We start from the raw sequence: 17,575 nt of genomic DNA on the forward strand, positions 1-17,575 counted from the left end.
TGGCAGGTCTACCAAGTCAGACATGTATGCAGGGGCTTCACCGTGAATGATTTTGTGCACTAACGTGCATATTTTAAAGGTGATACGTTCCCTGAGAGGGAGCCAGTGTAGTTTCTCGCGCAATGGTGCTGCGCTTTCGTATTTTGGTTTTCTGAAGATGAGTCTGGCTGCTGTATTTTGGGCTGTCTGAAGTTTTCTCATCATTTGTTCTTTGCAGCCTGCGTATAATGAGTTGCAGTAATCTAGATGGCTTAATACGAGTGATTGTACCAGGTTGCGGAAGACAGATCTTGGAAAGAATGATTTTATTCTTTTCAGCTTCCACATGGAGAAGAACATCTTTTTTGTTGTGTTGTTCGCGTGAGTCTCAAGTGTAAGGTAGCGGTCGATTGTTACTCCAAGGATTTTTAAATTTTCTGAAATTGGCAAGTTTAGTTTAGGTGTGTTGATAGCAGTAAATTTTGTTGTGTTGTATTGGGAGGTTAATATGAGGCATTGAGTTTTTTCTGCATTCAATTTCAGTCGGAATGCGTCTGCCCAGGTGTTCATGATGTATAGACTTTGGTTGATTTTGTTGGAGATTTCGTTGATGTTTTGTTTAAAAGGAATATATATCGTTACATCATCGGCATATATATAAGGGTTGAGGTTATGGTTTGATAGAAGTTTTGCTAGTGGGGTCATCAGTAGGTTGAAAATTGTTGGTGAGAGGGGAGATCCCTGCGGTACTCCGCATTCAGGTGTCCATGCAGCAGATGTGGTTGAATTTGATGTGACTTGGTATGAGCGTGAGGTTAAGAACCCCTTGAACCAATTTAGGACATTGCCTCCGATGTCGAAATATTCAAGAATGTGTAATAGGATTCCGTGGTCAACCATGTCAAAGGCACTTGACATGTCAAATTGTAGGAGGAGTATATTGGAGCCTGTTGCGATCCGTTGCTTAAATTTGGTCAGTAGGGTAGTTAGTACTGTCTCTGTGCTGTGATTCGAACGGAATCATGATTGGGCGTCATGCAGTATTGAGAACTTGTCGAGATAACTTGTGAGTTGTTTAGTTACCACTCCTTCTGTTATTTTGGTTATTAGTGGTATGGATGCAACTGGTCTGTAGTTAGTTATTTCACTAGCGTTTTTCTTTGTGTCTTTGGGTATTGGGGTGAGTAGGATTTTTCCTTTTTCCTTTGGGAAAAGTCCGTTTTGTAGCATGAAATTCAGGTGGTTCGTTAAGTCTAATATGAATTGATGAGGAGCTGATTTCATGAGGTTGCTTGGGCAGATGTCTAGTTTGCATTGGGATTTGGCGAATCTTTTAAGCGTTTTAAAGATAAGGTCTTCTGACAGTAGTTCGAATTCGGTCCAGATCCTGTCTGCTGGGTGTATTCCGTCTTCAGGGTCTAGACAGTTCAGGAATGTGGTGTATTCGGTAGGGCTGGTAGGTATTCTAAGTCGTAGTTGTGTGATTTTCTCCTTGAAGTAGTTCGCGAGGTCGTCGACCCCCGGTATTTCTTTGTTATTGTTTGTAACGGGTGTAGTGTCTAGCAGCTTATTTACAAGGTGGAAGAGTTTGTGCGTGTCTTTGTAGTTTGGTCCAATCATAGTTTTATAGTGTATTCTTTTAGTCCGTTTTATGGTGTATTTGTATTTCCTCCGAAGTGATTTCCATGCATTCAGTGTGTGTTCATCTTTCTTTTTGGTCCATGCGCGTTCTAGTTTTCTGACTTGCGTTTTGAGTTCTTTCAGCTCTTCGGTGAACCATGGATTAGATTTTTTCCTGTGCGATGTTCTAGTTTGGAATGGGGCAATTGTGTCTAATGTTGTTTTACATATGTTATCCCATTCTAGGAGGAATTGTACGGTGTTAGTGTTTACTGGCCATTCGTTTTGGTAGACCTGTTGCCAGAATGATGTAGGATCTATTTTTCCTCTCGTAGTGTATGTTGTTCATTCGTTTTTGTTGACTGAATTGAAATAAGGAGGCAAAAATACTGGGTTACTGAGGTTAAAAGAGAAGAATTCTTAGGAAAAAAAAAGTGGTTAGGTAGAGGGTTCCAACCAAAACAGAGCAAGTCAACTGGTGGGGTATCTGGGGTGGATTCTTGTGACCCCAATTTGTTGTCCTCCAGCAGGACAAAGGAAATAAATCTCAAGACCTTGATTCCCTCTTGTCCTAATGAAGAGCTAAGGTTGCCAACCACTATGGACAATGTTATACGTGACAAGCCAGAAGTCAAATATTTCTCCTGTTTCAGGTCTGGTTACTGGTGTTTCTGGCTGTTCAACCCTTACAAGGCCACACCCTCCAAATATATCAAAAACATCCACTACGTGTCTATCAGGGCCTATGGTCCAGGTGTCAAACAATGTCCCACACAGTATCTGATACCTAGTAATGGGATCCCAGGTAGGGTCATCTTATGGGGCAGGGTCCCAGGGTAAGGCCCAAAGAAGGGGTTGGGTGGTACTGGCCTAGGTCATACAGTGGAAAATACCTCCCTAAAGCAGGAGGATTAGATAAAGAAAATACAATAGCCAAGTAACAGTAAGGAGAATAGAGAGGGTAAGGAAGAGTATACAAAGTGTTGAACCCTGAAAAACACCTTGGTAGAGGTTAAGCAGGCGCTCAACACTCTCTCTCTGTGAGGGGACACAGCAGCCACAAAAGACTTCAACACTCCACCTTGTGGTGGGAACCAAGTCCTGAACCTCTACAAAGGGGAAAGGTCTGTATCCATTGATGGGACACTGTCTAATCAAAAAAAAAATGCAGATTTAAGAAAAAAAAAAGGTAGTCTTGTTGGCAATTTCAAGGGTTAGGTAGGAGTGAGAGCAAACTGTAAGGCTGGATGTTGGAAGATACCTAGCTTTCATTACAGAGCAGGTGTATGGAAAAGCTGTTCCTCTTAAAGTACACAGTAGAAAAATCACAATAAAAGAAGCAGAACATTGCTGGCTCTCGTATTACAGAGCGTAAGAGAGACAATAAAAAAAAATAAAGAACAGACCCCAGGATTACTTTTAAACTAATTGCGCCAATTCTGCTTCAGCGGCTCAAATCATCAGAGGCTTGAATTGCTCGTGTTATCTATGCTGACAGAACCTGAAGGGCTCAAGCCATAAACAATGTTGCGTTAGCAGCTTTCCCGGAAGAAAGAGCCTTGCAGAATGAGCTGTGCTCTGTCTGACTTAAATTTAGAGAGAAAAGAATTGTATTTAAAGGTGGCAAACCCATTTATTCATGTAAATCCCAGAGGAACAGGCAAAACGCAGCCTCTGCTACCATAATGAATAAATTAGAGGCTATAAAAAGCTATGAAGCCGTGATATTAATAGTTTGGGCAGGTGAGGCTATAAGGGTTCTACTGATTTAAAGATAGTTAATTACTTTCATCTTGCATAGTCTCGGCCTGTTTTATACCGGCCAAGTATAAACGCCCTCAACAATTAGAAGGACACACTGGGATACAAGTATATACTTTTAATAGCATCTCACCAAAGGCAGTACAGGCAATTAGACATTCATATCTGGAACATGGTGGAACAGCGTTTCGCAACACACAGTAGGTGCAGTCTGTCTTCTCTCTTCTGCCTTCTGCTTCGATACTCTAGCAGACTACTTTTTTATACCTTTGTGGTACCATTCAATCCAATGGACCCTAACTTTCTCAACAGAACTCTTTGGCCATTATCAGTTGATAACGATGAGTTAATTTGTTTCCAAACTCTAAGTATCAACAAAAGATGTTCATGGCAACATCTGTGAATTGATGACTTCACATGTAATTTTGCCCTCTTCAGCTCCCCCACTACTTGCACCTGACCCACTCCTATCTTCCACTAGCCAAAACATCCTTGCTTGTGACTTTCTGGCTAACGCCAGTCTCGCTATTGTTTATAGAGCAGATTCCATCCCCCCTGTCAGCCCTCTGAGAACTTACTTCAGCTTTTGCTGCAGTGAAATGTATCTGTGTCAGAAATTATCTTTTGTTTTTAGAGGCCTAGCTCTTAGCCTGAGCCCTTGGCCTGTATTTCACTGAGAGCAAGTGACAGCATATTTCTACAGTAGTGCACTGGTCCCTCTGATATGCCAGGACCAGTGGCGTAGCTAGGGTAGTTGACACCCGGGGCCGGTCATTTTTTAACACCCCCCCCCCCAAAATCCAGTATTAGGCATACCGAGAATACAAAACACTCAGGACCTATAGAGCAATTCTACCATACCATAAGCAGTAATTTGTATGAGTCACACAAGGAAAAGGAAAGCATCTTAAACACTACAGTGAGCACTAGAACATCAATTCACCTATTGTAAAATGAAACCAAACAGAATAGTACAGATCGTCGATCCTGCACAGTCAATGCCAACTGAAAGCCATGTCTTTTTCACAAACACAGAAACACCCTAATCCACTATAGAATAAGTAATCATAAACTTTCTACTTAGATAAAAATTAAACTGAACCCCCAAGGTGCCAGATTCTGCTTACAATGCAACACCACAGAAACAGAAAATGTCCCATAGTACTGTGCAAAACATAAAGACAGCAGATGTAAATTTGAACCAATCACCACTTTACAAATTAACAAATAGAAATAAAACAAATACAGAAATAAAATACCATTTTATTGGACTAATACATTTAGCTTTCAGAGGCCAAAACACCCTTCCTCAGGTCAATACAGTATAGTGCTTACAGTATCCTATCCTGACCTGAGGAAGGGGGTTTTGTTCTCCGAAAGTTAGCCAAAATGTATTAAAATTAGTCCAATAAAAAGATTACCTTGTTTACATGTTCTATTATAAACATTTAACACAGCTAAAATACTACTTTATCCTAAAGCAAAAAAAATAAATATATATATTTTATTTACAGTTTGTTGTCTCTGGTTTCTGCTTTCCACTGTCTTCCTTCCATCCAGCATCTGTCTTTGTTCTTTCTCTGCCATCCAGTGTCTTCCCTCTCTGCTGTCCCCTCCATCCAATGTCCGTCCTCTCTCCCTGCCCCTTCCATCTACATCTGCCCTCTATCTCTGCCCCTTCTATCTGCCCCTGTCTGCCCTCTCTCTCTCCCCCTTCCATTCACTGTCTGCCCTTTCTCTCTGCCCCTTCAATCCACCACTTGCCCTCCCTCTCCCATCCATCCAGGGTCTGCCCTCCCTCTCACTCCCCCTTCCATCCAGGATCTGTTCCCTCTCTCTGCCCCTTTTTTTCAGCCCCCAGTTCCAGTCCCACTATCCCACCAGTCCCGAGCTTCAGCCCCCAGCCACTTCTCCCTGTCCCCTTTTCAGCCCCCCAGTTTCAACCCCAGCCCTTTTCTCTCGCTATTCCCGAGATTCAGCCCCAACCACTTCTCCCTGTCCCCTTATCAGCCCCCAGTTTCAACCCCAGCCCTTTTCTTTCACCAGTCCTGAGCTTCAGCCCCAGCCACTTCTCCCTGTCTCCTTTTCAGTCCCCAGTCCCCACGGTTTCAGCCCCTGCCCCTTTTCAGCCCCCAGTCCCACTACAAGCCCCCTTATCCCACCTACCCTCCTTTTCAGCCCTCTTCATCCACATACCTTGCATTAGGGCCCCCATTTTCAGCCCCAGACCCATTCTCCCACCTGACCCAGGCATGCCCCATTTTCCCAGCAGCTCCAGGCATGGCCTCTTCTCAGACCCCAGTTCCAGTCCCCTTCTCCCATCTGAGAATCCTCTTGCCTCCCCACCCCAGTCACCTTCTCCCATCTGAGAGCCCCCACCCCATCCCCTTCTCCCATCTGGGAACCCCCCATCTGGGCTCCCATTCTCCCATCTGGGCTCCCCACCCCATCCCAATCCCTTCTCCCATCTGGGGTCCCCACTCATCCCCTTCTCCCATCTGGGCTTCCCATCTCGGCACCCCACCCATCCCCTTCTCCCATCTGGGCTCCCCTTCTCCCATCTGGGCACCCCACCCATCCCCTTCTCCCATCTGGGCTCCCCACCCATCCCCTTCTCCCTTCTGGGCTCCCCACCCATCCCCTTCTCCCATCTGGGCACCCCTTCTCCCATCTGGGCTCCCCACCCAACCCGTTCTCCTATCTGGGCTCCCCACCCATCCCCTTCTCCCTTCTGGGCACCCCTTCTCCCATCTGGGCACCCCACCCATCTGGGCTTCCCACCCATCCCCTTCTCCCTTCTGGGCTCCCCTTCTCTCATCTGGGCTCCCCTTCTCCCATCCCCTTCTGGGCACCCCTTCTCCATCTGGGCACTCCACCCATCCCCTTCTCCCTTCTGGGCACCCCTTCTCCCATCTGGGCACTCCACCCATCCCCTTCTCCCATCTGGGCTCCCCTTCTCCCATCTGGGCACCCCTTCTCCCTTCTGGGCTCCCCACCCATCCCCTTCTCCCATCTGGGCACCCCATCCATCCCCTTCTCCCATCTGGGCACCCCCACCCAACCTGACCCACCTACCAGCTTCTCCTGCTCCCACCCTGCCTTTAAAAAAGAATTTGTGAGCGGAGTTGAAGGCAGGTAGCGCCTCGCGTCTGCCCTGCTTGTAAAAGAAGAAGTAAATCCATTCTCCTCGACGTCGAGCCTTCCTTCACTGAGTCCCGCCCCGCCCTCGCGGAAATAGGAAGTTACCTCAGAGGAGGGCAGGACTCAGTGAAGGAAGGCTCGACGTCAAGGAGAATGGATTTACTTCTTCTTTTACAAGCAGGGCAGACGCGAGGCACTGCCTGCCTGCAACTCCATGTTACAAAAATTTTTTTAAAGGAAAGGGGAGCAGCAGGAGCGGAGCACCCCCACCCGTTGACACCCGGGGCGGACCGCCCCCACCGCCCTGCCCCCACTACGCCACTGGCCAGGACACCAATCGGGCACACTAGGGGGCACTGCAGTGGACTTCAGAAATTGCTCCCAGGTACATAGCTCCCTTACCTTGTGTGCTGAGCCCCCAAACCCACTCCCTACAACTGTACACCACTACCATAGCCCTAAGGGGTGAAGGGGGGCACCTACATGTGGGTACAGTGGGTTTCGGGTGGGTTTTGAAGGTCTCACATTTACCACCACAAGTGTAAAAGGTAGGGGGGATGGGCCTGGGTCCGCCTGCCTGAAGTGCACTGCACCCACTAAAAACTGCTCCATACTGCTGTCATGGAGCTGGGTATGACATTTGAGGCTGGCATAGAGGCTGGCAAAAAATGTTTTTAAATTTTTTTTTTGGGTGGGAGGGGGTTGGTGACCACTGGGGGAGTAAGGGGAGGTCATCCCCAATTCCCTCCGGTGGTCATCTGGTCAGTTCGGGCACCTTTTCGAGGCTTGGTCATGAAAAAAATGGACCAAGTAAAGTTGGCCAAATGCTCGTCAGGGATGCCCTTCTTTTTTCCGTTATCGGCCGAGGACGCCCATCTCTTAATCACACCCCAGTCTCGCCTTCGGCACGGTGCTGACACGCCCCTGTGAACTTTGGTCATCCCCGCAACGGAAAGCAGTTGAGGGCGCCCAAAATCAGCTTTCGATTTTGCCAATTTGAGAGACCCTGTGAGAAGGACGCCCATCTCCCGATTTGTGTCGGAAGATGAGCGCCCTTCTCTTTCGAAAATGCCCCTGAAAGTAACATAGTAAATGACGGCAGATAAAGACCTGTATGGTCCATCCAGTCTGCTCAACAAGATAAACTCATTTTACATGGTATGTGATACTTTTTATGTGTACCCAAGTTTGATTTGTCCTTGCCTTTCTCAGGGCACAGACCGTAAAAGTCTTTCCAGCACTGTTCTTGTACTAAGCTCTGAAGCTAACGTCGAAGCCCCTTAAAATTTGCACTCCAGCCCATCCCTATTTAGTCACGATCAGGGCATAGACCCTAGAAGTCTGCCCAGCTCCCATTTTGTTTCCCAATTACCGGAGTCTCCACCCAATCTCCGCTAAGATTCCGTGGAACCATTCCTTCTAAACAAGATTCCTTTGTGTTTATCCCACGCATGTTTGAATTCCATTACCATTTTCATCTCCACCACCTCCTGCGGGAGGGCATTCCACATATCCACCACACTCTCTATGAAAAAATACTTCCTGACATTAGTCCTGAGTCTGCCCCCTTCAACCTCAATTCATGTCCTCTAGTTCTACCGCCTTCCCATCTCCAAAAAAAGGTACATTTGTGGATTAATACCTTATAGGAATGCATGTGCATCTCTAACGTTTAGCACTCGCCTATTTTTAGTGCACTAAAAACATGAGCACACCTTAGTAAAAGACCCCCAAAGTCTCAAATAATAGCAAGATGTGGAAAAATTAAAGTCATGTGCGCACTAAGGAAAGTAAAAAATATTCTTTAAAAACCTGTGTTTTCACTGGCTCACCACTGTCTTACATCAGATACCAGATGTCTCCAGCAGGGAAAGAATCAGGAACCATGAACAGTACCTAACTATCCTTGCTCAACAAACATAAAGGAGGCAAAACCCTGACTTCCTTGTTTAAGCACTCTAAGGTCAGTGTCTTCTTAGGCGGGCAGGCCATGTATTACTATTCCCCACCCCCCCCCCCCCCCTCCCAAAAAAAAAAAAAAAAATCAGTAATTAGCAAGCCCTATGCTAGTCCTCCCAGCAAGAGTCACTTCAGTTTTAAGCTGCATTTGCTGACATTACCTCACACTCCACAGACACCACAAGTCAGCCACATCTGCTTCCCATTCATCTCTGGCTTTTACTAAAAGTAAGAATCTAAAGCAGGGCCGCCGAGAGGGAGGCATGGAAGGCCGGGAGGGGCAAAATTCCCTGGGCCCGGCCTCCAAGGGGAGGCCCAAGCTCGGGCCTGGCGCCTGCAAGCTTCTTTCTGCCTGCTTCCGGGTCTGTCCTCTCCTGCTCCTGCGTTCTGCTCAGGACCTGGATGATTACATTAACCTGATATCATGCTAATTCAATCATCCAGATACCAACTCCGGGTACACAGGAGCACTGGAGCAGGAGAGGACAGAGCGAGGGAACAGCGCAGCAGTGACTCAGAGACAGAAAGGTGTGTGGGCGGCCCAGTGGGGGCACGTGCGCATGCAGCAGTCCAATCCTGACCCGGGCCCAGATGTGTCTCTCAGTGGCCCTGATCTAAAGCACAGTTACTGAAACACAGCCACAGCCTATCAGGATTCTATTTCCTATTTACTCTGAGAAACAGACACTCTTCTCTAATTTTCAGTCAGATCATTAGATTTCCTTTAAATTTGGTGTTATTTCCCAGTTTTACCTTAAAGCAGACTGCTCATTGAGCTTCCCTGGCTGGCAGCCTTTTAAAAGGTCTCTGATTCCTCAAAGATAAAAAAAAAAACAGGAAAAATTGAAAAAATCTAGAAGTTTTCCCAAACACCCATCAGGCATTTAGGTTCTGGCTCAAGCCTTTAAAAATGCAGTGCTTTCCACGGCTCTGCCACCAACCCGGGCTGACTTCTGAAATCCAGTTGTTTTTTCAAAACTAAAATTCAGAAGTTTTTTTCCTAATTGTCTTCAGCGTTCAGTTTTTCAAACATCAAAACCACAAATTCTTCCAAAAACAAGCACTTTAAAATAGCCTTTTAGCCCAAAAATCATTACAAAACTAGCCCAGCACTCACACGCCTTCAGCTAGCCCAGTTTCAATGATCTAATGGTTTCTCTGGCTGATGACATCACTCAGCTTCTACTCAAAACACATTCTAAGGCTGCATGTGGTAGGTGAAACAGAATTCCATCCAGGCTTTTAGTAAACTTCTCCAGTTTGATTAAAATAATATTTCAAGTTTCTTTCTCTTCACACACATTCACAAGACACAGAGCTCTGCCATGCACTCACACACAGGGCCAGTCGCAAAAGGCCTTGCACTCCTAGAAGCCCCATGCCAGCCTTGGCATGTCCCTCTCTTTCCACCTGAAATTCAGCATCTCTCCCTCCCTCCCGGATCCGCTAATTGCTTCATCCTCTTCCCCGACGCCAGCTGCGATTAAAACACGCTTCTGTGGCTGGCATCGGGGCCTTCTCTCTGCCGGTCCTGCCTTGGTCCTGCCAGTGCGGAAACAAGAAGTTACCTCAACCGGAAGGTGCCAAGGCGAGATTGGCAGAGGGAAGGTCCTGATGCCAGCCACAGCAGCGTGTCTTAATTGTAGCCGACGTCGGAGAAGGGGATGAAGCAACTTTAGTGGATCAGGGAGGGAGGAAAGATGCTGGATTTTAAGTGAGGAGAATGAAGGAAGGGAGAAATATATTGGACCCATTTGGGGGAAGGGAGGACAAGGGAAAAATATTTTGGACCTATTGGGAGGGAGGTTGATATATGTTGGACTATGTGGGTGGGGGAGAGAACTGCTAGAAAGAGATGTGCTAAACCCAGTGGGGGACTAGAGAGAGATAGACATGTGCTGGGCTGGGGGGAGGAGGCTGGAGGGAGATGGACATGTGCTGGCCTGCAGAGAGGGAGGGGGCTGGAGGGAGATGGACATGTGCTAGGCTGGAGAGGGGGCTGGAGGGAGAAAGACATGTGCTGGAACAGGAGGAGGGGGGGACATTGGAGGGAGATGGAGATGTGCTGGGCCAGGAGGGGGATGGATATGGAGATGTGCTGGACTGGTGAGGTTTGGTTGGACCTACCAGAAAGGGGAGCACAAGAGGGGAGAAAGAGGCCAGACTGGGGGACAGAAGAGACAGACACTTGATTGGGGGGGGGGGGGGAGTGGAACATAAGAGGAGAGGTGCTGGACCCACAGATGGAGAGGGGTTATGCCAGACCATGAGGGGGGCAGGGGATAGAGAAAGAGAAATGCTGAATCTGTGGGGTATGGGAGGAAGGGAAGAGAAAGGGGACAGACAGGACACACACAAGAGATGCTGGGCATGGAATAAGAATAAGGGACACATGGCAATGTTGGAAAAGAGGTGGATAGGACGCTAAGAAGGCAGATGCTGAACAGGAACACAAAGGAGAGATGCTGGGCAGGACAGATGGGCTGCAGAAAGAAGTGGAGGAGTGGCCTAGTGGTTAGGGTGGTGGACTTTGGTCCTGAGAAACTGAGTTCAATTCCCAGCACAGGCAGCTCCTTGTGACTCTGGGCAAGTCACTTAACCCTCCATTGCCCCATGTAAGCCACATTGAGCCTGCCATGAGTGGGAAAGCACAGGGTACAAATGTAAAAAAAAAAAAAAAAAAGATGGATGGCAGACATGGAGAGAGAAGAAATGTGAAATGGACAGGAGATCCAGAAAAAGCAGAAGAGACATGGACCAAATCAAATGTAAAAATAAAATGCTCAGACTACAAAAATAGAAAAAATTATTTATTTTTGAATTTATCGATTATCGATTGGAACATGTCAGCTTTGGAAAATATCAAATTCAATCTCCCATAAACCATAAGTTTACCACAAATCTCAGTGGTGTCACTCACTGATTCACGCCTTAAGTCAACAAGAATTACACACCTAGCTCCTCATTGTTACATGGCATTACAATTTTATAATACCAAATTTTAAATTTTTATCTTAAGTATTTTTTCTTTGTGGTTTTTATCAAAAATATTTTTTAAAACTCAGCTTTACTCCATTCTTATAAATTTTATAAATGCTTAATCTTCAATACTCATCTTAAAAATGTATTTCAGCCGGGTTTTTTTGTCCGACATAGACTATGTTTCGCTTTTCAGCTGTATTAAGGCATACCCCCTGCTTAGAACGATGCCGGGAAGATGTTATTATAAAATTGTACTGATGAGGAGGTGGGTATGTAATTATTGCTGACTTAAGTTGTGAATCAGTGAGTGACACTGTTCAGGTTAAACTTATGATGTATGGGAAATTGAAGTCTTTTGATATTATAAGAGAGCTCCCTAAAAGAATTCAGTGTCTTTAGTAGATACATATTTTTGGAAAATATGCATCTCTGATATTTTATATTTCCATTTCTGTTTCTCTTATTATTGCTGTATATGCAGAATCTGACTCCTTGTGTTTTCCAGTTCAGATTTTTGCCTTTGTATCTCTGTTACTGGTCTGTGATTCCTTGTTTCATATTTGTTGATAGTTTATCTGTGTTTTGCATGTGTGAGCAAGGTACATTATTCTGCTAGGCTAGCATGTAGTTTTTGTGTAGAGATCTGTAGCAGTCCCGTTTGTTCTTTTTTTTCCTCACTAGATAGTGTATTGGGGTTTTAGGGTATGGTGTCATATTTACAGTGCTGCCTTTTCACAGATAAGGTTGTTTCTCTCTGCGTCCTGGGAGTTAGTGCTGCCCGAGTTTGTGTTTTGCAGTGGAGAGATTGTGTGTTGGCCTCATTAAGGTGGTTCTTCTGCCCTTCAGGCACCATCCTGCCCCTCCCCCCCAGCAAAGCCTGGGTGCTACGAACCTGAAGTGCCTTCCCTTGTTGGCATGGAAGCACTTCCGGGTCATGGGCACCCGCGACTCCACCCCTATGCCAGCTAGCTCAGCCCCAGGACCCCATTGCTGCTGAGTACTTTTATTTAATCCTTTACACTTGCCTTCAGAAAGTCAGATTTTCCATATATTTATATTGCAGCAGCAGTTATAGGAAGAGACCAAAGGTGACCCAATGTGGATAGTAAATTTTCAAAACCAAGCCTGATTCCAGCAGAGGGAAAAGCTTTTATTTTTTTTATTGTACAGTGTATCTGTGGAGCATCATAGGTAGAATTTTATAGCTGTAGAGTAGTATAAGACCAAACTATCATTATGATTATGTATGTTATGATGTCATCTGCCTAGAATTTGCAGATAGTGCGAACTATAAACGTTGAGAAATGTATTCTTATATTATCCAGTTCCCATGACAGGACACTGCAGAAGGATGAATCAAACAGTTTACTTCCAGCATACTACTTGGATTGCAGTGACCAGCATTCTCATTGCTGTACTTTTCCAAGGTGATGTACTTACATGTACTTATATATATATATATATACTATTTTGGTATATATGATACAGTTTACAAATGGAAATGTTAGGGAAAACATGACTTTATGATTCCAACTTTCTTCCCAACACATACTGATCTGATCATGGCTGATATCACAATACACACGTATGGAAGTTAGACCGATAGAGCTGGGACATCTTGTAACTCTGTACTGAGGGACCCTTTTACTAAGGCACGGAAGGGCTAACATGCAGGTAGCGTGAGCCAAATTAGCACTACCGCCAGGCTAGCGCATGCGCCTGGCAGTAATTCTGAGTTTGCTGCGTGCCGAATACCGCAGTAGAAAATAACGTTCTCTTTTCTACTGTGGGGGGGGGGGGGCATTCCCAGTGGCAATCAGCAGTTGGCATGTGCTGCATGCAGGGGCGTAGCCAGATTTTGGCGGGTTAGAGGTCCAGAGCCTGAGGTGAGGGGGCACATTTTAGCCCCCCCCCCCCACCGCTACCACCACCAACTTTGACCTCTCCCTGGCGTCAACCCTTTTGATCCCCCTTCCCGCCGCCACCGACCCTCCCCCGCTGCCATCGTTACCGTCAGGTACCTTTGCACAAGTTTTGATGCTATATGAGGAGTAGCCTTGCTTGATCTCGAACAGGTCATAAAACTCTGACCTCGCAAGGCACCAGTTGCTCTGTTCATCTATGATGGCGTAAATTTTGATTGCCTTCTCCAGCCGCCCTTCAGGATACACTTTGGCCAGGCATATCTTGGTGCAGGATCTCCCTTCGCGACTTTTTCCACACACCCTTGTGCACTTTGGAGTGACTTGGAGTGTCGGTGCCCTTCCCTCTTCCGTCTCCCCACCGTGATTCACCTCGGGGTTGCAATACGGCTTTGCACCATCTGGGTGTAGGACACAGACGTGTTGGTCGCTGCCACACTCTGTGCACTGTATAGGTACTCTGCAGTCTTTGGCAAGATGGTCTGAGGAAGAACAGCACCTGTAGCAGAGTCTGTACCTTCTGAGCAGTTCTCTATGCTCCCTCCAAAGCTTCCCTATGAACCCTCGACACTTTCTGAGAGGATGAGGTGTCCTGTGTATAGGGCACTGTTCATTGGGGTCCTCTGCATTCTCTGTGGTGGAAGAAAGGTCAGACGGTGCAGATATTGAGGATGACACTTCCATCTTGTGTACAGATATGGGTTTCCTGCATAGTTTAGCTGGTTTCCCTTCCGGGAACTGGCTTGATTCAGGTGGCTCAACCATGAACCAGGGATCGTTTCTCCTCTTGGCTATGTCTCTTATGAACCTCGTGAAGATGCTGAAGGTGTTACAAGAAATTATTTATTTTGGGGAAAATAGCTCTAGAGCAACTCGCCACTGTTTATAATTTAAGAGCAGGTGCTGTATTTATAAGTTTTAGAATATTAATTTCTCCACCAATCACCAAAGGTGATAATTGCAATAAATTAAATAAATTAAGTATATATAAAAGATACCATATACTCAGAACACAAAGAGACCGTATTTTTAGCTTCAAAAAGGTTGATTTAATATACAATTGCACACGAGAGGTAGGTTTTAAGAGATCTTTACAGATAATCTGTGCATAAAATAGAACAAAGTAGCAGGTAGGTTAACTTACAAGTCCTTGTTACAAGCATGCTGTGGTCCAGCTGATTGATGAGCACATGTTTCAGGAGCAAGGCATCAGCAGACCCCAAAGAGAGCAGCAGGTCCCAAGAGGAGGCAGGTTCCAAGAGAGCGAGCTGGGCTGTTTCCAGGCCTTTTATAATGTTAGCAGAGAAGCATGGTGTGTGCATGTCCTGGATATTTTGCAAGGCATTATGGTTAATGTAGTCTGTTCACATGACCACATTATAAGTCCTTCCTTTCTGCACATGTCTGAAAGCTGATGGGAGGGGCAGGTATACCTTTGACAAGCAAATGTCCTGTTTATGGTTTCCCCTCTGAAGTCTTTGTCTTCAATGGGCTCTCCAGACTTTCGGTCTCTTGGGTCTTTGGTTTTCAGAGATGTCCTGATGAGCGTCCAGGTACCCACCTTTTGTTCGGTCTTTTTAGGTGGGAGGGCAGAGAGAGTTATATATCTCTCTCTGCCCTATCTTTTGTCTTTGTTAAGTGTTTGTAATTAACTATCCCTGCTATCAGAAGTTCCCAGAAAAAGGGATGGAGAGAGAGGGGCTTGAAATGAAACTATTCTCTCTGCTGCAGTGTCAAATATATAAAAGCTGCACAAATATATTGGTGTATATATAATCCAGCAAAATATAATAAACTGATACCATTACAAAGGGAGGATATTTCCCTTGATTCTCTTCCTTGTAATGCGTGCCAACTACTGACCACTTCTCCCTTATGTTGTATGGTAACTTTCCTAAAATGCTCTTGGTGCCCCGAGGTGTGTCTAGCTGGCTGAGGTTTGGAAAGCTGTTCTCGGCCTTGACTGCTTCCAGCTCGTGAAGGAGGTTTCCCAACTCTTGCAGCTTGTGGTTGTCTTTACTGGATATCATTGAGAATCTATCCAACCTGTTGAACAGTGAATTTTCTATGGCTTCTGGGCTGCCGTAATACTCCTCGAGTCTTTTAACCCCTTAGAAGGGTCGTTCAAATATGAATGCTTCAACTCCTCCACACATAAGGCTGTTTCCTTTCCCAGCCAGTGTAGCATCATGTTCATCTGCTTGGGAGTAAGCCTCATGTTCGCAATGGCGTCCTTGAAATCTGATTTCCATGCTCTGTAACACTCGGCCAGGTACCTCTGTGCTAGTTACCTTGAAGATGCTCTGAAGTTCCCCCTCCCCCCCCCCCCCCCCCCGCCTCCAACCAAAGCCAGAAATCGAAGCTTTGAAGATTGAGGCATTCACCATCATGCTTCAGACAGCACTTGTCCTATTTCACTCCTTGGAACGAACTTGGTTTTTTACTGTCAAGCCTCTCAAGACTTATTAACTGTAAAGCCTCAATTTCTTGAAGTATAACCTTGGCACACCAGAACACACCTGAAGTCTCTATTATTTTCTGAAGTTTCTTTAATTGAATACAGATAATTCACTCACAGTCATGATGCTCAGAAGTGTTGCCCCAGGGCACAGAGACTCCGTAATTTTGAGAGGTGTAGCAGTGGTTGGAGGTGGAAATCCCCTGCCAGATGATCCATTGCAAGAGAAGGGGAAGTTCTGTAGCATTATAACCATTGGATGGTTATCTGGATCGTAAGCTATTATATTGCATCAGCCATTTGAGGAGCCAGAAGCTTGGCGGATTGGGGAGTCCGGCCGTAACCACAGCTCGGGTGGAATTGCAGTCTACTCATGGCTGATAACAAGACCTTCGGGGTGGCAGCCCGAAAGGAGTATGCAGTTACTGGAAGTCCAACCTGGATGGTATTGAAGTACATCGGGAGTGTGAAATCTACTCTAGGTTCTAACTGAGCTGCAGGACAGGCATAAGGGTTAAGCACATGTATTAGCCCAGAAATGTATTATTGGTTATGATCACCTGGAAAGCAATATAGTCTATAATTGACTGTATGAAGACCAATGCAGTGGAAACCATCAGTTAAGAAGTTAATAAATGTTCCAGTTTCTTTTAATCCTCTGAGTATCATGTAGCTGTTGAGTGGATAAGCTGACGGGGCCAGAGTGAGTAAGTGACAATAACATGTAGTGCCTCTCGAGCCCCTTCTAACCCAGGATAGCAGGACCAGGTTACAGTTACACCCTATGCTGTCTATGAATATGTTTTATTAAGTATTGTGTTGACACTGTAATGTAGCATACTATGCTATACTTTGTATTGTTGTTTGAATATTTTTAATGCTGGAATTGTCTATTGCTTATGTTTGGCTTATTCTTGCTGTACACCACCTTGAGTGAATTCCATCAAAAAGGCGGTAAATAATTCCTAATAAATAATAAATAAACAAAACCACAGGGCCCTAGGTAATAGAATTGCACTTCACATGTGGTGATATAAATAATGAGATTAGACAACATGAAGAAATTAGCACAAAGTGAATTTTTCACTTCCTGTTCAGAATCTAAATATAAAAATATACCCTGCAGACTTTGCTGACAGGTTTGCTATGAATGTATTCAGAATTTACTGTTTGATATCAAATCTTCCACTTTCTTTGCACATTGAATCTTCCTGGAAACATTTAAGGGCCTGAAAATTTATTTCTACTACGGCCAGCCAGCATAGGACCTGAGATGGCAGACTGAAATACATTGCAGACTACCCCCTCATTTTTCTTTTCATACCCTTTTTTTCTCATTTCTGTCTATGCTTTGATTTGAGTTATTATTGTAAACTGCTTAGCTGTCATGATAGGCGGTATATCAAGAATGACGTGAACTTGAAGTTTCTGAGAGAATCTTTGTTCTGTAGGCACAGAAGGTGATAGCAGAGTTCATTTTCTATAAAGAGTAAATCTCTTTTCATTTCAGTGACTGGGGGTCTTGAGTGCTACAGCTGTACAGAGGAAGGGGACGCTGGGTGCTCTGCTGATAAAATTGTCAAAGTGTCCTGTGCACAAGCTATGAATGTCTGCATGGATTACACACACACCATCAAAACAGGTATGATAATGGGGGGGAATCAGGCACTGTATTTATCTAAAATTCCTCATGGGGTAAACTGGACTGAGACAGAAGCCTGGGAAGTGGTAAGAAACACAAATCTACTATTTC

General features: G+C 45.4%; 1 protein-coding gene across 2 annotated transcripts in view; it reads left to right on the forward strand.

Moving 5' to 3' along the window:
* LOC115476902 (ly6/PLAUR domain-containing protein 3-like) overlaps positions 1 to 17,575 on the forward strand; it is a 105,559-nt gene that overhangs the window by 59,434 nt on the left and 28,550 nt on the right. Inside the window, exons 4-5 of one of the 2 annotated variants that reach the window (XM_030213476.1) lie at positions 12,768 to 12,869; positions 17,333 to 17,464. In XM_030213476.1, the coding sequence (XP_030069336.1) occupies positions 12,768 to 12,869; positions 17,333 to 17,464 (234 nt within the window). Of the gene's footprint in view, positions 1 to 12,767; positions 12,870 to 16,487; positions 16,526 to 17,332; positions 17,465 to 17,575 lie in introns of those variants that run through there. The other variant, XM_030213477.1, reaches the window with a different exon arrangement.

Source organism: Microcaecilia unicolor, chromosome 8 (assembly GCF_901765095.1).
Source record: "Microcaecilia unicolor chromosome 8, aMicUni1.1, whole genome shotgun sequence".
Classification (NCBI taxonomy): domain Eukaryota; kingdom Metazoa; phylum Chordata; class Amphibia; order Gymnophiona; family Siphonopidae; genus Microcaecilia; species Microcaecilia unicolor.